Raw genomic sequence first — 20,621 nt, 5'->3', positions numbered from 1 at the left:
AATCGTAATCGCTTTATTTTACGGGTAATAACCCTTTGTAAACAAGGATCTGCGAAATGATTAAACGTTCGGAGGTGTAACACGCTTCCTACTCGGGGAAATTCTACCGATGTAATTATTAATATTTATTTATGATACAATCGCGCTCGATCTTAACGTTAGCGTCGGGGATTCGCTACTTTTACTCGCGTCTCGAACCGTCTGGCTCGTGGTCGCTACCGAGTATCTCGAATGTGAGATACACTATATATTTCACGTACAGTGTAAATTATTCTATCGTGATACACTGATCTCGTAAACAGGGTGAACCGATCTTGTCTCGAGTGAGAGAGTATCGCGATAAGAGAATGATTGTTCGTGGATCGGTACGTTGTACATTGTTTCGCTAGGTGAAATTAGTAAGAGGAAAGTTTGTACAATATTATGATACTCGATTCTCGAGCTGTGTAAACACACCGAAACGATTTTTCGGGTATTCCTGTTGAAGAGGTAGAGAAACTTTCGAATAAAAATCAAGGGGTGATTTTTGAATTCGGTCGAGGATAAATTACATTACTGAAAATTTTCGAAAAGTACAAGTAGTAATAATAGTAATAATAGATAGTAGTAATTTTGATTCCACGCGTCGATCGGAGCACCTCGTCCAAATATTCCGGAAGTCCACGCGACCACTCGCCTTTTCCGATATTTTTCAAAGCCCTTGAAATCCCTGAAAGTACCCTTTGTTTCGACGACTTATCGCACCGTAACGAAGCACAAAAGAATATATATAAATTTTCAGTAGAATACCAATCCATTGGATGGTATACACAAGATGAAGCACAAAAGAATATGTATATAAACTACCAATACAATATTAACTCATTGGTGTACAGGGTACGAGACACTTTCTCGGTTGTGACACAGAAAGGAGCACACGTGGAAAGAAAATGAAATCTATTGCAAAATGAGAAAATGAGATCTATCGTAAAATAAGAAAATGAAATCTATTGCAAAGTAAATATTAATTGATTCGTTAACCTAGTAAATCTGGTTTTCGAACAGAGAAACTTTCATTTAGATCAATTCAAATTTCGTCTACCATCGAATAGTCGAGAAGTACCTTATGATTTGTAACTCGAGAACAAAGTACAATTGTTGAAATTTTCATCTCGAAAAATTTGAACTTCGTCTACCATCGAATAGTCGAGAGGTGTATTATGATTTGTAACTCGAGAACAAAGTACAATTGTTGTCGAATAAAGAAACTTTCATCTCGAAAAATTCGAATTTTGTCTACGATTGAATAGTTGACAGATGTATTATAATTTATAACTCGAGAACGACGTACAATCGTTTTCGAATAAAGAAACTTTCATCTCGAAAAATTCGAATTTTGTCTACGATTGAATAGTTGACAGATGTATTATAATTTATAACTCGAGAACGACGTACAATCGTTTTCGAACGAAGAAACTTTCATCTTGAAAAATTCAAACTTCGTCTACGATTGAATAGTTGACAGGTGTATTATGATTTCTAACTCGAGAACAAAGTACAATCGTTTTCGTACAAAGAAACTTTCATCTCGAAAAATTCAAATTATGATCGAATAGTTGAGAGGTGTATTATAGTTTGTAACTCGAGAACAAAATACAATCGTTTCGAATAAAGAAACTTTCATCTCGAAAAATTCGAACTTCGTCTACGATCGAATAGTTGACAGGTATAATTTGTAACTCGAGAACGACATACAATCGTTTTCGTACAAAGAAACTTTCATCTCGAAAAATTCAAATTATGATCGAATAGTTCAGAGATGTATTACGATTTGTTACTCGAGAACAAAGTACAATCGTTTTCGAACATAGAAACTTTCATTTCGAAAAATTCGAAATTCATCTACGATCGAATAGGTGTATCATGATTTGTTACTCGAAAACAAAGTACAATCGTTTTCGAACATAGAAACTTTCATCTCGAAAAATTCGAACTACGATCGAATAATTGACAGGTATATTATAGTTTGTAACTCGAGAACGACGTACAATTGTTTTCGAACAAAGAAACTCCCCTTCTTGAAAAATTCGAACTGAGATCGAATAATTGACAGGTATATTATAGTTTGTAACTCGAGAACGACGTACAATTGTTTTCGAACAAAGAAACTCCCCTTCTCGAAAAATTCGAACTGAGATCGAATAGTTGACAGGTATATTATAGTTCGTGACTCGAGAACGACGTAAAGTCGCGATTTCGACGAGCAACGGAACAAAGTGGAATAAAGATCGGATATTTTCAGATACGGTGCCGGATACGACCTGGCCGCGCGGCGGAAGAACGCGACGAGGGAGTCCACGGCGACCTTGAAGGCCTGGCTGAACGAGCACAAGAAGAACCCCTACCCTACGAAGGGCGAGAAGATCATGCTGGCCATTATCACGAAGATGACGCTGACGCAGGTCTCCACTTGGTTCGCCAACGCGCGGAGGCGTCTTAAGAAGGAGAACAAGATGACCTGGGAGCCAAAGAACAAGACCGACGACGACGACGACGCGGTTCTCACGGATTCGGAGGATAACAAGGAAAAGGACGATCTCGCGGGGGACAATCAAGGGGACAGGGTCGGCGAGGAGGCGAGGAGAGGCCTCGAGGAAAACGGTGAGTAACACCTTTTTCGAGTATTCCATCGTGAATCTCTTCCATCGTCCCCCTTCCTTACTTTTTCGCGCTGAATGTTTCATTTGTCGCTTTTGTTCCATTTTCGAGAGCATTCTCCGTTCGAATGGTCGTTGATCAATTAAAAAGTCGATGATTTCACATTATTCAACGTAAATCCAGCTGTTGATACCTCAACGGTAACACGTAGATGTGTTGTGTAAAGTTTCAAGAAATAGAAGTACCTCTAACCCTTCGAAACTAACCTTCGATGAATACTTTGACTCGAACCGTTCCCTCCGTGCGGGAAACCTTCTCGTGTATCTATTGTGCACGCTTACTGAACGCCTATAGGCGTTTGACGCACGCGATTGACCAACCGAATATCTATCGATACCGATCGAAGGATTGATGCCAAAGAATCAATTTTAACTTCTCGTGAGGAAACGACGAGTCTTCTGCGTTGAATTCTATTTCGATTCCACGTTTGGAGACAGAGAACAGTGCAAATTGCCAAGTGATTTCGCAACACGTTTATTCATCGTGATAAGGGTACCGAGCGTATTGTTTCACGGATGAGCAGTGTCCTTTGTAATAATTGCTCTCACGGACTTACCATAATATTAAATAGTCCGAATGGAGAGGATGGCGAGTTTCACGTATTATTGTACATAGATAATTATCAATGTCATCGATGTTTCCGAGTGGCGATCGACTGAATGATGGTCCAATTTGCAAAATATTCTTGGCAGCTGCCTGTCGTGTTATTACAAGACAGATGGACACACGTGCACGTGTAAACACACCTGGATAGATTAAGTGAAAACAATAAAAGAAGTTTACACGAATTCGACCTTGTTTTCGACCTACAACTAGTGTTCCTCGACACACTGTCTACTCACCTTCGAAAGAGGTGACATTACCTCCCTGCACTCGAACCTAAGCCTGTAGACGTTTCACCATCCACGGTGTCTCACATTCTCCATTTCTCTCGGATACAGCACGGATTTGCTGGAAGCTTTGTTCAATTCTCTCCGTAGGTATTTCGATACCGTCAATGACCATTCTGTACTATTTCCAACCGTTGAAAGAATTGTTGCAAACTGTGCTACAAATATACACTGTTTCGCAAGACTTGACTTTCTCTTGTTGAACATGGAGAGACACAGCATTCCGTCGCGACGATTCCTGTGTCTGTACGTGTTGTTTCTGTTGACGTTTTTTTACTTCGTAATAAATATTTAGCAGATACCGAAAAGTTGACGTACAACGAGTCCGCACGTGTTCAGATGGATAGCGACTGTAGCTAAAATAATTGACTGTGGAAACAAAGTAAGGGAGAAAGAGAACTTAATCGATGTCACGTGCACTGGTTCATCGTTCCACGATTCCCATACAGACCCTTCCGATCGCGTCACGGTGTCGAGAAACGTGGAACACAAACACTCGAGAGGAAGAAGAGAGAATCGTTGTTCCAAGAAACTACGTCACTGTCGCTTCTCATCCACGCCCACACGGTCAATATTATCGCGCAGTTGCTTCACATTTTCCACGCAAAACCGAGCAGGAAAATTCGTTCGTCGAACGACGTGTACTGTTGGCGCGCGAGAAGCTGTCCGGTGTCCTGTAAGCTGCACAGGGGAGGGGAATCGTCCAATCGCGTCACGCGAACCCCTTCTAATGGGTGATCGAATTATTAGAGTGACTTTGAAAGAGATAGAGATAGAGGTACGTAGAGTTTGGTCAGTAATGGAACTGAAAATGCTATTGAAACGATTCTTTGTTTTTTGCAAAATGTATTCTTGTGTACAACTATCTTGAAACTTTTACAATGCAATTTTTGATCTTAACACGATTTGTGTACACGTGCAATAAACATCACTTGAGAGAGTTTCATCTATGTGGTATCACGATCCAGAAATATAAAAACACTCTTAAAAAGTATCAAAATTATAGAAAACACATTCGGACAATTATTAACGAGAATTGTAATATTTCAAAGTATTGACAGTTAGTTTTTTTTATTGTGGAAACTTTAATTCAAATCAAGTGTATTTTTAATTTCACTCGCTTCAAGTAGTATTTCAAGATACGTTTGGACAATTATAAACGAGAAAGGTAGTACAACAAAGTAGTAACACTTATTTTTTAATTATAATATTTTCATTTCGAATCAAGTGCATTTTCAATTACATTCGCTTCAAGTAGTATTTCAAGATACATTCTGACAATTATAGACGAGAAAGGTAATACAACAAACTATTGACACATTTCTTTTTATTATAAAAACTTCAATTTAAATCAAGTACATTTTCAATTCCATTCACTTCAAGTAGTATTTTAAGATACATTCTGACAATTACAGACGAGAAAGGTAATAAACAAACCATTGACACATTTTTTTTTATTATAAAAACTGTAATTTAAATCAAGTACATTTTCAATTTTATTCACTTCAAGTAGTATTTTAAGATACGTTCTGACAATTATAGACGAGAAAGGTAATACAACAAAGTAGTAACGTTTACTTTTCAATTATAATATTTTGATTTCAAATCAAGTCCATTTTCAATTCCATTCGCTTGAAATACTATTCTCAAACAATTCGCGGCAATCACCCACTGCATATCAATACCTATATTTTTCATCACAGCAACTTTAATTGAATTCAAACGCATTTTCAATTCCATGCGCTTCAAATACTATTTTCAAACAATTCACAGCAATCACCCACTGCATATCAACCCCTATATATTTCATCACAGAAACTTTAATTGAACTCAAGCACATATTCAATTCCATTCGCTTGAAATACAATTCTCGAACAATTCGCGGTAATCACCCACTGCAAATATCAATATCTATATATTTCATCACAGAAACTTTAATTGAACTCAAGCGCATTTTCAGTTCCATTCGCTTGAAATACAATTCTCGAACAATTCACAGCGATCGCTCACTGTACATTGTCGCTACCGATCAAATTTTGCGCGCGCGCGAGTCCCCCGTGTGACGAGTATCGCGAACGAAACGGAACGGGACGAAGCGAGATGCAACGAGTCCGGGTACGCGTGACGGGTCGTCGCGCGGTGTACCCGTCGACCAATCGGGTGACCGTGTTCGCGTGGAGCGCCGCGAGTGGACGACCCCCCACCCTATCACCGTCTTGGCTCGCGGTGCGCCGACCAACTTCTCGCGCGCCAACAGTACGCGTGCGTCGTTCGTGCGTTCTCCGTCGCGAGAATACTTGGAATAACCTCGTCGAATCTCCGCGAACGGCACCCTCCCTCCCTCCACCCTCCTCCTCCCTCCACCCTTGCCATTAGAGGCCAATTACCGACGGTCTCGAATGGAAGTCGTCGACGCGGCGTGCAATACCTCTGAATTACTCGTGCCGACGAGGGTGAACTCGCCCGCGAAAACATACCGGTCTCCTCGGCTCGGAATGCCGGTAGCGTGTACGCCTCGCGTGACCAGTTTCCCCGATATCGACTACCCATCGGTCGGCGTTTCTGATATTGCGCAAGCATCCGTTCCGCTCGCAATAAGCCGAACCGTACGACCTCACCCTACATGGATCGCGCACCGCTCAAGTAGATCGGCCGCGAGATTCTCGTCGAGCATATAAACAGTTCGGGGGGAGGGGCTGTTGGGGGAACCGTGGAGCGCCGATTCCTCTTGCGAGACGCGCTACAACTCTTTCCGCGATTTGCAATAAATATCTCTTTGGTAGAACCGGCGCGTCTTCATCGAGCACCGAGGTGCTCGATGAAGGTGCTCGGTTTAAGTTTTGAGGAGAGCCTACATGGCGATCGAGAGCGAGCTTAAGAATCATACGGTGAGTGATTACTCCGGATTGTCATAATCGCGACGCGTATGGATGTTATTGACGCGTTTATAGTGTGATTAATATCGCGCGAATCTGTTTCGTTCTTTTTCTTTTGTGTAGATTGTCCCAATCATCACCGGTCGGTTTGGTTTTTGAATGATACTCAAACAGTTTGAGTAATCTTGATGTTTCTTAATTTATTCAAAAGTAGAAACTTGGGAGTTAATATTAGAATGAGATATCTTCCAAATGGCAGCTTCGGCTTTTTCACAAATAACCGATCTTTTCCCAAAATCTTTCACGAAGTTTTACAAACTTCCCGAATCCTTAGCGTTAAAGACACGATTCTTTGTAATACGTTTGAACAATATTCACACGTTCTTTCACCGTGTACTTTCCCACGATTAATTTTCCATCTATTCAGACGATGTGTATCAAATTTCGGGTCGATCGGTTAAAGATTTTAAAAATAGCGCGAAATTCAAATCGACCGGTGACGCTCGGGACACCCTGTACAAACTTGGAGTGCAAACGTGTCTTCTAAAAGTGAACTACGTATAGATTCCACCTAGCTCGTGATTGAACCTTTCATTAAGTGCTCCAGCCACGCGAACTCGAAGAAAGGTGGAAGTTGGAATGTTTTCTTTCTCTCTCGTACCCGAGGAGAAACGTGAGACCGAGGAGGGAACTGTTTCGCGAGTTTTACCGGCGCTCGGGCAGAGCTGGAGTGGATTTAGTGGAAAGAACGAAAGTGGGAACAGTAGGTTCATCGTGTGCGGGATTTCGCGATTAGCGGGGGATTATTTCTGTATCGTTTCGCGAGTTTACGCGTCGCTTCGACCGATACCAGTCCGACGAGTACAATTGTAGCTCACCTGGCGTTGAGACGAACACTGTTTTTTTAATTAAACACGAATCTCGTCATACCGAAATATTATTTTTCATCGAATGTGATGTCCATTGTTTGAAATGTCTCGTTACACACACTTCCAGAGATTCACCGTGCCAATAATCAACATAGGAGTCGTCTCGAGTACCTAGGTCCACGCGAGTTTCGTAATCGTAACAGTTACTTTCGTTACGCGGAATTTCACGATTAAAAGTACGAACAATCGTTCGTGGATCGTCTCGCGAGTTAGTTTACACGTTCCTTCGGCCACGGTGTTATCTTAAAGCTTGGCGAGGTAATCTCGCTCATCTGGATCCAGACGGATAACCTAATCGGAATATTGCCTTTGTCTCGTGGGATTCCGTGATGAATAAGAGGAACTTTTCTCCATTGTTTCGCCAGTGTACACGCACGCTACGTTCGACACACCTGAGGTTTCAGAACCGAGCAACGAGGCTCGAGTCATCTCACGCGCTCAGCGTGGAAATCAACTTGTGGAATAGGACTGGACACGCGGATCCTCGCGAATGACGCGATCTCTTCGGTATTTTTTTTCTTTTTTTTTTTTTGTTTCTACCAACGATGTTGACGAGCGTATACGATCGCGGAATATCGATGAATTGTTCGCCACGTGCAACGCGTTGAACACGATGCTCGATGGGATAAACATCGAAGCTCACGGTGCCAGAGTTCTCTTTCCGATTGCGTGATCCACGCGGCGGTTTCTTCGTCGAAACGGAACCAATTCCGGAAATCAAGGACGAAAACGTTCGCTGGCATTCTCCTCGCGAGAAAAACGGATTCCGCGCGGATAGAACGGCGTGTAGCTTCGGTACGGAGGAATTTTTATCGTCTTGTACGCCGGGGGGACATAATAGGAACAAATAACGAGGAAATCGACGAGAAAGTTCCCCAGTCGGTCGATTGTAATTGCTTCGACTTTAAGAAAAGTTGTACCACCCGTTATTACGTAAATTTTGTTTCGTGTACAAACAAACTGAACCGGTTCGTTGTGGTTTAGCTCTAGGTGAGAACGATTGATAGTTACGTCTTATCGTTGAATGTACGTGTGTATGAAAAAATTGCCATAATCGATTGCACGGGGACTTGGAACGAGAGGGGGTATCGAGGATCGAATTTTAGTTTGGGTACCATAACGTGTATTTTATGTAAATCGAGAATTTACGAAAAATGAACTCTCTGGTGGGAAAATATATTCTTTTGAATGATAAATATATAAATTTTACGGTGAGAACGATTGTTACATCTTTGTAAAAAATATAAGATAGCTCTGTGTTTATGGGGAGTGTATGTACAAAAGATCGAGGGATCCTGGAACAACCCTAACGATAGTAAAGTCACACTACGAGTATTCCCTGGAGAAATAACATCGTTACAGATCCACTCGATTGCAAATCGTTTCTCGTTCCTTGAATATTCTTTCTGGTAAAATCAGTCGCCAGTCACTTCGACTTCGTCGAGTTCCCTCGATTTCGTCACTGCGTCATTGTTAAGTTCTTCATGATTCCATCACCGTGTCACTGTCGAGTTCTCCTGGACTGCACTATCATCTCAACGTTGTCGAGTTCTTCTCGATTTTGCTGGTACCTCGACATCTTTCAGTTCTCGATTCCACCATCACTGCGTCATCGTCGAGTTCTTCTCGATTTCGTCATTTGATTGTCGAGTTCTTTTCAATTCCATCGTTACTGTATCATCGTTGAGTTCTTTTCAATTCCAGTGTTACCGTATCATCGTTGAGTTCTTTTCAATTCCAGTGTTACCGTATCATTGTCGAGTTCTTCTCAATTCCATTGTCATTGCGTCATCGTAGAGTTCTCCTCGACTATAGCGTCATTTCCACGTCGTCAAATTTTCTTCACTAGCATCGTTATCGCGTCATCGTTCTCTTCAGTTTCATTGTCATCTCAACGTTGTTGAGTTCTCCTCAATTCCATTATCGATTTCTCCTCGTTTCCACCATCACTGCGTCATGATCGAGTTCTTCTCAATTCCATTATCATTTCCACATTGTCGAATTCTCTTTATGGTCATTGTGATCGCGTCATTGTTGAGTTTTCTACAATTCTCTCGTCACGGCGTCATTATCGAGTTCTTCTCAATTCCATCGTCATCGCGTCATCGTAGAGTTCTCCTCGACTCTATTGTCGTCTCCACGACGTGAAATTCTTCTCATTTCCATCGTTACTGGCTCATCATCTAGTTCTTAATTTCCTTATCACTGCGTCATGGTCGAGTTCTCCTCAATTCTCTCATCACTGCGTCATCGTGGAGTTCTCCTCGACTCTATCGTGGTCTTCACGTCGTGAAATTGTCCTCAATTCCCTCATCACCGCGTCATGGTCGAGTTCTTCTCAGTTCCTTCGTCACCGCATCATCATAGAGTTCTCCTCAGTTCTCTCGTCACCGCGTCATCATAGAGTTCTCCTCGATTCTATCGTGGTCTTCACGTCGTAAAATTTTCCTCAATTCCCTCATCGTCACGGCATCATCGTAGAGTTCTCCTCACGTTTATTGCAGTCTCCACATCCTAAAATTTCTCCTCGTATCCTTCATCACAGCGTCATCGTTGAGTTCCCCTCGATACTCCATCGTCGTCTCCGCATCCTAAAATTCTCCACGCTTCCACCGTCACCGCATTATCGTCGAGTTCTCCTCAATTCCTTCATCACGGCGTCATCATAGAGTTCTCCTCGACTCTATTGCAGTCTCCCCATCCTAAAATTTCTCCTCGTGTCCCTCATCACCGCGTCATCGTTGAGTTCTCCTCGATATTCCATCGATTTCCATCGTCTCCACATCCTAAAATTCTCCACGTTTCCACCGTCACCGCGTCATCGTCGAGTTCTCCTCAATTCTCTCATCACTACGTCATCGTAGAGTTCTCCTCGCCTATATCGCAGTCTCCACATCCCAAAATTTCCCCTCGTGTCCCTTATCACCGCGTCATCGTCGAGTTCTCCTCAATTCCTTCATCACGACGTCATCGTAAACTTCTCCTCGCCTTTATCGTACTCTCCCCATCCCAAAATTTCCCCTCGTGTCCCTCATCATTGCGTCATCGTTGAGTTCTCCTCGATATTCCATTTAACGTCTCCACATCCTAAAATTCTCCACGCTTCCACCGTCACAGCGTCATCGTCAACCGCCCTTCTATTTCCCCCACAACCGCGTCATCCCTCTCGTAAATCCCTTTCCTCAACGAGCACTCGGGTTCGCGACTCGTAAAGTCGCGTTCCACGTAAAATCGAGAATGCCTCGGTTGCACTCTTTCCCGGGGATCTCGGCTAAATTCGATTACCATCTCTCAATTTCGTCGTCGTCGTCGTCGTTCCACCTCTACCCACCCCAATACTCGGTTCGCGGTCGTTCCACCATCGGCGGACGGCCGCTCGATGGGCTACTTATTCAGGCATTTTGCCCAACGGCCGGAAACGGCGAGTTAGAAATTCGCTGCGAAACCGTGGCTGCGTGTGTCGGGGTCTATATCGCGGAGGCGGACATAATGGTTCACATGTGGGTAAACACAGTGACGGGTTGCGGGTTGCCGCGCGAAGAGATTAATGGCCTTCGGTTTGGTCCCCCGGTGGACCGGGCGGGCCGTTTCGCGCGTGTTGGTGCCCGCGCGCTCGCACTCACCGGGACTTTGGCGCGGTGGTGACGTTCACTCGTGGTGTATCGGTACGCGTTCGTCTCCCTGAGCGTGTCTCTGTGGACGAGAGAGCCAGAGGGTTAGGTCTGGCCGAGTAGCCGTCCGAGGACCGTACACGCACACGTGCACCTATGTACATACAAATGTCTCTATGTGTGCACGTACATACCCCAGGTGGATGTGTATATACATATATACATAGATACACGGCAGAGAGAGCCGGTGGTTCGAGGTACGGTGATGTATCGGCGCCCGCGGCGAGACGAATGGTACGGACCCTCCTATGGCCACCATTACCCCACCGCACATTGGCCAATATCGCTCGTCTCCGTCTCTCCGTTCTCTCTCTCTCTCTCTTTCTCTCTTTCTCTCTCACTCTTGTCCTCCGCCACCCTCTCGATTCCGGGACATTTAGGTGTTGCGTCCGGGTGCCGCGTCACGCGCGTGTCCCGCGATGCCTCGTAATTTTAAAGGGCCTCGGAAATAAGCCCTCCGAAAATCCGTCTATTGGACGCGTTCAATGTGAGAGTGAGAGAGAGAGTGACCATAGGGAACCGATTTGTTTTCCATTCCCGTCGGTTGCGCCGCCACCGAGGCGTCGAGTGATTTGCGATCGCGCGTGGAATATTCGGGCCGGGCGGTGTTCTCGCGGCATCGGGAGACATCTTGGAAACGGGGACACGAGCGGTGCCGAGTCGAGCGTTCGTGGACGATCGCCACGGGCTTTATCGCGGCTATGACACGGGGATTTTCGACCGTTCGGATGTGCCGTGAGCGAATTTATTACAAGAGGAGCTTTAATACAAAGAGGAGCGGCCCACTGACGGGTTACGCAACGTGTAACGCTCCGAGACGAGAGATTGCGCTCGAGCGGGTCGCAGCGGGTAACTTTCCGGGTCTTATTCGATCGTGACGAAAACTTTTGAGATGATTGCCCCGATCGTTCGTCGATTTGCCTCCCGGAGCAATGTTTAGAGTCTTTTAGAGTCTTAGAGTCTTTTAGAGTCTTAGAGTCTTTTAGAGTCTTAGAGTCTTTTAGAGTCTTAGAGTCTTTTAGAGTCTTAGAGTCTTTTAGAGTCTTAGAGTCTTTTAGAGTCTTAGAGTCTTTTAGAGTCTTGGAGTATTTTAGAGTCTTAGAGTCTTTTAGAATCTTAGAGTCTTTTAGAGTCTTAGAGTCTTTTAGAGTCTTAGAGTCTTAGAGTCTTTTAGAGTCTTAGAGTCTTTTAGAGTCTTGGAGTCTTTTAGAGCCTTAGAGTCTTTTAGAGTCTTGGAGTCTTTTAGAGTCTTGGAGTATTTTAGAGTCCAGAGGAGTGGTTGTTGAAGTTTTTGGGAGCTGTGGGTACTTGATTCGTGAGCTATGAGAAGTGATTGGAAAGTCTACTCACGTTCATAGGTGGAAATTTTACGATTATGCGTGTTTTGCGCGGCTTGGTAGATTTATTTAACGTATTTTCATGTAACGATTCAAGAGAATGAATTTGAGATATACTGTAACGATTCAAGAGAATGAATTTGAGATATACTGTAACGATTCAAGAGAATGAATTTGAGATTTACTGTACTGATTCAAGAGAATGAATTTGAGATATACTGAACTGATTCAAGAGAACGATTACGAGTTTTAATATTGGGTTGTTCGTAAAGTCATTTCGTTTTCCAAAATGGAGAATATATAATTTAATAAAATGTTTGTACACTCTACAAAAATCGTGTTTCATTTTCACTGAAAAAGACGAAATGACTTTTCGAGTAAGTTAATATATTACTATAACGATTCGTGTTCGATGGTAGGTTCAGAGGACGATTGAAAATGTTGAAAAGGTAAACTAGTATCTTTTGTTAGTATTGGTAGGCAACTGGTCTAAGGAAAAGGACGAAATGTGTCTCTCGTGATTTCGAGGGGCATTTTTAGTTTTCAAAGCTGTAGGAGGTGTCAAGGGCAACTTGTTCTTATATATAAATAATTTATTAAAATATAATCATTTATTTATATATATATATAATAATTATCTATACTATATAAATGATTTACGGACTACAATCATTTGTAGATTAATCATTATTTAATCATTTATATTACATAAATAATTTATATACTACAATTATTTAATTATTCATAGTATATATATTTCATAGTATTTATATTTTTATAACTCTAATGATAGTCGAGAGAAGAATTATTTATTAATTAATTAAATTTTCTTAACCAAATATATCAATTTATTGAATGAAATGGGAATTAGGGGTTAAATAACTAAATTGAGATTTTGATACTTTCCAGTAGAAAGTTATACTTTCATTTCGTAGTTCTACAATAACCTTTCCCAGAAACTGTCCACTCGAATTAAAGGTTAATTGAAAGACGAATTTCTTTTCCGAGCAACTACAAGCAGCGTCAATTCACTCGTTACTTTTCAATTCGGTGAACAGACGCGTGAACGCGAACAAGTGTTCAAGGTCGAGCGAGTGTCCGGGAAATTTCGATCTAGAGGAAACGTTTCCGCGTACCAGCTTCGAATCCAGGGAAATATTCGAGCGCGCGTCGAGTCCCGCTCGACGCGGTCCGGTAGGGGTGGTTATTAAATATATCTTCCACGGCGGTGCTTTGAATAAGGCAGTAGCGGAGCTCGCCGTAGGTTTACCGAATTCAAGAGCTTACCGAACCCTCATGAATTCCCATGTCGAGCTCCGAAGGGAGGAGGTCACTTCGAGCGGCCACGAGTGCGCGCAAGAGGGTTGCACGAACCGTCCGCTCGTAAGATATACTCGACGAGCGGGCCTCGTACGCTTTTTTTCTTTTTTTTTTTTTCCATCGCGGTGACCGTCGTCCCGGGACACATGGGGCTCCTCCGTCACGGTACGAGACAGGAACGCGAAGGTTGGGTGTTTCTCATCCGAAATGGACGGATCTCCCGTCCCGTTTGCCGCGGGCGGGCAACTAGGAAAATATTCGAAGGTAATCCGCGCAATTGGCGGTGACCGTGTCCGCGCACGGATTCGAGACACGGAAACCCCGGATGGCGCGAAGATTACGAGATTAACGTCCGATAAAAGGGGGTCAAAAGTTAAAGAGCCACTTGTGGACTCCGACGGTGGTATCTATTTAGTTGGGCCATAAGGTTCCCTTTATAAGGGGGTTGCGCGCACCCTAAACCTAAACTCTCCGTTTCCCCGTATCTTCCCCGTCCCGTTCGCCGGTCCATCCCGTTTCGTTTCTCTCCGTTCATCGCGGGGGTGGTAGCGGCCCCTTCTGGCTCGGGAATTATCGCTCGACGACCCATCGAGCAAACCCTCCGCCGACTCGTTCGAACCTCTTAATGAAATTCTCACCCCCGACTGACTGGCTGGCTCGACTCGACGGTCGGCTGGTTGGCTGGCTGGCTGGCTGGCAGACGCTCGGGACGATCCCGGAGAGAGAGTGAGTGAGAGAGAGAGAGAAAGAGAGAGAGCAGAGGGAGACGAGGACAGATGGAAGGAAAGGGAGAAAGGATACAGAGCTTCTCCCGCTTACCCCCTCTGGCTCCCTTATCCCGCGTTCTCTGCCTCGAGGGGGAGCTAAAATCTCTCGCGCCTCAAAGTGGTTGAAGGCTTCGCTCCCTTTTTTTTCACAGCATCCCTTACGGCTTAACTGCGCGAGGGAGAGACCAAGGAGAGCGAGAGAGATAGATAGATAGAGAGAGACTCTTTTCTCCGGGCGTCGACGACCCCTGCGCGCGCTGGACCCACGGATCCTCGCGCGTGGATCTCGCTTTCGCACCAGGGATTGTAAACCATTAATTCCGACGTCTATCTCCCGGGATCGAGTAACGAGAAGTGCGCCGAGGGGCACGGGAGTAACGCGATACGGTCGTTTCGAGCGTGCCCGAATTTTCTATTTAGCCCCCGACCGAGGAAAAACGTTTTCCAGCGGCGTTACGCTCTCCGGGGGCTGCTGGAGACAGAGGGAGAGAGAGAAAGAGAGAGAGAGAGAGAGGAGGTTTCACGAGCTATTAGACGTTCCCTTTGATTCGATCCGCAGGGGTGGTAGATATTCCGCGGGCAGAATAGTCGGTGGAAGGTTCACTTCCTCTCGTTTCCCTCGTGGTGGAGCGCATGGGGCAATTTGCTAAATTGACGGGCGGACGGTTCTGTTTGCAGAGCCGATGAGGCACGTGAAAGCGGAGCACTTGCAGCACGACAAGGACCTGGACGACGAGGACGACCTGGATCTCGAGGAGGACCCCCGACGAGGCGAGCATCCCTTTCACCACGCGATGCAGCACCACCACCATCATCATCAAGGGTACGCCGGTGAGGACCACCTGAAGGACGAGGGCATCAAGTCCGATTGCAGTGCGGCCGGTGTCCCCATACCCGCCACGAAACCGAAGATCTGGTCGTTGGCGGACACCGCAGCTTGCAAGACACCACCGCCGCCCACACATCCGCATCATCAACAGTACCATCATCTCCACCATCAGCAGCACTACGCCCAACAGCAGCACCAGCATCACCTGTCCAACCAGGGCCACCATCATCACTCCCAGCAGCCTTGGCTGGGTACCGGTGGCGGTGGCGGAGGTGGTGGAAGCGGCGGGGGCGGTGGTGGCGGTGGTAACCTGGGCTCGTTCGCGTTGCCCTCGTCCGCCTCGATGAGCCCATCCGCGGCAGCGACCGCGCCTTACTCGAGCGCTGCCACGAGGTACGGAGGTTTCCTCTCGTCGTCTTCGGGCGGTCAGCTTCATTACAATCCTAACTCCTCGTCCGGCTCGAGCTCGAGCGCTTCGTCCTCCGCGGCGGCGGGGTTTCCCGAGGTTGGTACGGACACTCCACCCCAGACACCGCCCAACATGAAGGTGGCTACACCGAACGGAGTGATCCAGGGACCACCGGCCGGCTACTGCACTGGTGGCAACGGCAACGCGACGAGCAACGGTAATCCGAATCCGTACGGGGCCAGTCATCCGGCCGCGGGTTACCTATCGACCAGCTCCGGATCGGCCAGCAGCGGTTCCTCGTTCGGCTCCAGGCTGCAGGCGTCACCGCACAAGGACTTCTCACCCGCGGGACAGAACTCCATACTGCATCAGCATCAGACCACTGCCAGTCTGCCGCCCACGGAGGCCACCACCGCGTTCAAACCGTTCTACAAGGGGTAGGTAGATCTCTGTATTCTACGGACTGGTGAATCTCTATATTCGAGAGCTAGGTAGATCTTTATATTCGAGAGACAGATGAATCTCTATATTCTAGAGGCAAGTGAATCTTTATATTCGAGTCAGTGAACCTCTATATTCGAGGGATAGATAGATTTCTATATTCGAGAGTCAGTGAACCTCTATATTCGAGGGATAGATAGATTTCTATATTCGAGAGTCAGTGAACCTCTATATTCGAGGGCTAGATAGATTTCTATATTATAGAGGCAGGTGAATCTCTATATTCCAGGGGCAGGTGAATCTCTATATTCTAGGGACAGGTGAATCTCTATATTCCAGTAGATTTCTCTATATTCCAGAGGCAGGTGAAGCTCTATATTCGAAAGCTGAGTAGATTTCTCTATATTCCAGAGGCAGGTGAAACTCTATATTCGCGGACTAGATAGACCTCTATATTCTAGGGGCAGGTGAATATCTATATTCGAGAGTCAGTAAATCTCTATATTCGAGGGCTAGGTAAATTTCTATATTCTCGAGCCAGGTAAATCTCTATATTCTAGAGCCAGGTAAATCTCTATATTCGACAATCAGTGAGCTCTATATTCTAGAAGCAGCTGAATCTCTATATTCTAGAGGCAGGTGTATCTCTATATTCTAGAGGCAGGTGAATCTCTATATTCGAGAGGCAATGGACCTCTATATTCACGGGATAGGTAGAACTCTATACTCTAGAGGCAGGTGAATGGTAAATTCGCGTACACGGAAAAATTTCAAGTACCTTATACGTGCACACCGAAACACTCTGAATCTTCCACTTTGGAAGATTCTTTATCAGTGACTTTCTCCCGCACTCTAACGCCTCGATCCTCGTAGTATACACGTATTAGAGACTCGGTGTCTCCTTTCGCAGAAAGAGCGCACCTTGAGAATACTTTTTCTCCTGTGAAACTACTGTCCGTGCCACCAGAAGAAGGCTGAGTGCCTACATCCTCTTGTTGATGGTCTGTTGGGGTTCCTCTACCATCGGGTCTAGTACTAGTTCCTCTACTGCACGTCTTGTCTCTATTGATCCTCGTGCAAGGATACCTAGAGGAACTAGTAGACAGTAAACCGAAAGAAGCGAACACTAGCCTTCTTCCCGCGCACGTACCACTCCAACTATATTGAAAACGACAGATCCTTCGCAAACAGTGTTTCTCCAAACCCTTTAATCGTTCGAGGGCCTCGGGAAAAATTCGATCGGAAAGATTCTAATATCGATTCGAGCCTACGAACCGAAACTTTTCTAAAGAAACTCAATACCCTAACGATCGGTCGCTCGTTAAGGCCTACCTCGATAAAGGGTTCGGAACTCGCGAACGCGATCGGGCACACTCGTCCTTGTAGCGGCGAGTCAACGACGATAACGCTCGAAACTGCTCGTTCCAGGTCGCAGTCCATGGGTAGCGGGTTCGTGTCGCCCGTTTAAGGCGCGCTGGATCAACGTCGGATCACCGTCTCTCGAGGTGAGTGGAAGCTGCCTTCGGGTTCGACCGGTTTCGGTTCGTCGAATCGAAATCCCCCATATTTCTTTCTTTTTTCCCCTCCTCCTCCCCCCACCAGTCTTTCTTCGACCGTACTCCCAAGAACCGTCCAAGTCCCCGTTGGAATCATCCCTCGTGTGACAAAAGGAGCACCGCGGCGTTCAACGGGGATGACAAATCGGGATTACAGCGCGAACGCTAATCGCGCGACCGCTGGTAACCGATCGTCGTAATTCATTCCGCGAGACGTTGGAAAAGTAACACGTAGGTAGCAGAGGGGAGAGTGTACACGAGCGCGTAATCGTCCCGCGAATCGACCAGCGGGGAGGGTGAGTGGGGATGAGGTTTCTGGTACCCCGGAGATCGGTCGGTCTCCACCGCGGGGAAATCGATAAGAAATTAATATCCGACGTGTCGATTGGTCGTTAGGCCCGTTGGACTCGCGTTGAAATAATAATGGCATACGTGTATCGAGTAGCGTGTGGGCAGTCCGCGTCGGACGGGAGCGAGCGAGAGGACGGTGCCGTGGAGGGACGCGAGGGAACGGGCGAGAGGAGAGGCTATCGCCACCTTCTTTGACAGTGACAAATGGACGGAGATTTCGATCGGTGAATGGAATCACCGCTGGCCTGGCAGCGTCTTTCTCGCGCTCACGGGCACCGCTGGCTTCCCGGGATCGCCTTCGTAGCACCGTGAGCGAGCTCCTCGGACACGCCTGAACCTGTCGCGTTCGACGACGCGGAGCGTACTCTCGCCAACGGGACGAGACGACGACGCGGCTCGAGAACGACGCCAGGGACGTTACTCGAGGGGAGAAGACTACTCCGACCGGGTAAAAACCCAACTCGAGGATGAAAGTTTCTCGAGGATCGGTGCAACGGTGGCGAGATCTCGCTCGGTTCGAATATGTTCGCGTTTTCGAGGGACTTTCGCGGGGTAGGTAACTCGGAGGATTCTCCGGGTGCGAATGACGTTCAAAGTTCGGTCGAGGTGTCTCTGCGTCGTCAGTTTCGCGAGAAGAGACTCCGCGATGAACCGGTAGACGACCTCCAGCGATTCATTTCGTCTTTGCTCGGATACTGTGTCGTTGGTTCGTTTCGGCAGATGTTTCGTTTGACGTAGCTGGTTCCAAGAAAGTCGGAGAACTTAGGATGCTTGGGGGAGTTGGGATATCTAGGGCGAGCTGGGGTGCCTGGAACATCGTCGAACCGTGTCTCTGGAAGTTTCACGTCTTCTGGATTAGACTGGATTATCGTACGCTAAAAAGTGAAATTAGGCTTGCGATGCAACCTGAGTTGGACCCTGTTCAAAGCTAAGAACCGACTTGGATGCTTTGGGTGTCGTTGGACTCGTCGCTTGGATAGGCCTAGAGCCTAGAATTCCTCTAGGGTCTCTCGAAGTTTTACGTGCTTTGGGGTACTCTGGATTAAGAAATGAAATTAGGTACATCATACACGAGACTGTATTATAATGTTGGGAACCTAGTGTATCGATTTAACTTGGGTACTTTGGGTATCGTCATCAGATTTATTGCTTGGATAGGTCTAGAGCCTACAATTCCTCTAGGTCTCTCAAAGTTTATCATCTTTTGGATTACATTGGAAAGGATTACCCTGCGCTAAAAAACGAAATTAGGTACATCCTACTCCAGACTATATTACAAAGTTAGGAACCTAGTGCCTCGTCTCAGCTTAGTTAAGCCTAGAGCCTAGAATTCCTCGATGTAGGTCTCCCAAAGTTTATCATCTTCTGAATTACCCTGGAATAGACTACCCTGCGCTAAAAAACGAAATTAGGTACATCCTACTCCAGACTATATTACAAAGTTAGGAACCTAGTGCCTCGTCTCAGCTTAATTAACCCTAGAGCCTAAAATTCCTCGATGAAGGTCTCCCAAAGTTTATCATCTTCTGAATTACCCTGGAATAAACTACCCTGGGCTAAAAAATGAAATTAGGTACATCCTATACGAGACTATATTGTGAAGATAGGAACCTAGTGTCTCAACTCAGCTTGGGTACTTTGGGTATCGTCATCAGATCTATTGCTTGGATAAGCCTAAAACTTAGAATTTCTCGGTGAAGGTCTCCCAAAGTTTATCATCTTTTGGATTACCCTAGAACAGACTACCCTGGGCTAGAAAACGAAATTAGGTACATCCTACACGAGACTATACTACAAAGTTAGGAACTCAGTGCCTCGACTCAGCTTAGTTAACCCTAGAGTCTACAATTCCTCGATGCAGGTCTCCCAAAGTTTATCATCTTTTGAATTACCCTGGAATAGACTACCCTGCGCTAAAAAATAAAATTAGGTACATCCTACACGAGAGTATACTACAAAATTAGGAACCTAGTGTCTCGATTCAACTTGGATACTTTGAGTATCATAGTTAGCCTCATCACTCCGACACTCCTAGAACCTAGAATTCCTCGAACAAGGACAATGCACACCTGTCGAATTTGTACACTGCTGCTACACGTTCCGCTTAACAGTGACGTCAGTTGCAACACTACACTCCTTCACGAGACTATACTACAAAATTAGAAACCTAGTGTCTCGATTCAACTTGGATACTTTGGGTATCATAGTTAGCCTCATCACTCCGACACTCCTACAACCTAGAATTCCTCGAACAAGGACAATGCACACCTGTCGAATTTGTACACTGCTGCTACACGTTCCACCGAACAGTGACGTCAGTTGCAACGCTACACTCTACACTCTCCGGGTAGACCTTTCACCGAAATTACAGCGACGTTTCCGATTCGCCGGTGCAGCTCGGCGGCTGGTATCGTCGAGCCAGACTCAGCGTCATTTCCGCGGGCAATATCGATTCCGCGCGTCACTCGCTAATCGAGTGCTCGAACGGAAAGAAAACTCGACGAGAAGATAGAAAAGTGGTTATCCGTGGTAGTCGAGCGATCGTTAA

The 20,621-nt window shown here is 45.7% G+C and overlaps 1 protein-coding gene across 3 annotated transcripts in view; it reads left to right on the top strand.

Moving 5' to 3' along the window:
* LOC143148321 (homeobox protein caupolican) overlaps nucleotides 1-20,621 on the top strand; it is a 205,498-nt gene that overhangs the window by 156,329 nt on the left and 28,548 nt on the right. For all 3 annotated transcript variants that reach the window (XM_076314567.1, XM_076314569.1, XM_076314568.1), the window contains exons 4-6: nucleotides 2,282-2,640; nucleotides 15,166-16,162; nucleotides 17,595-17,671. In XM_076314567.1, the coding sequence (XP_076170682.1) occupies nucleotides 2,282-2,640; nucleotides 15,166-16,162; nucleotides 17,595-17,634 (1,396 nt within the window). In that variant the 3' untranslated portion in view covers nucleotides 17,635-17,671. The remainder of the gene's footprint in view (nucleotides 1-2,281; nucleotides 2,641-15,165; nucleotides 16,163-17,594; nucleotides 17,672-20,621) is intronic.

This window comes from Ptiloglossa arizonensis, chromosome 6 (assembly GCF_051014685.1).
Source record: "Ptiloglossa arizonensis isolate GNS036 chromosome 6, iyPtiAriz1_principal, whole genome shotgun sequence".
Taxonomy (NCBI): domain Eukaryota; kingdom Metazoa; phylum Arthropoda; class Insecta; order Hymenoptera; family Colletidae; genus Ptiloglossa; species Ptiloglossa arizonensis.
Note: the sequence above shows the minus strand (reverse complement) of the source record. Positions and strands in the feature narration are given on the sequence as shown.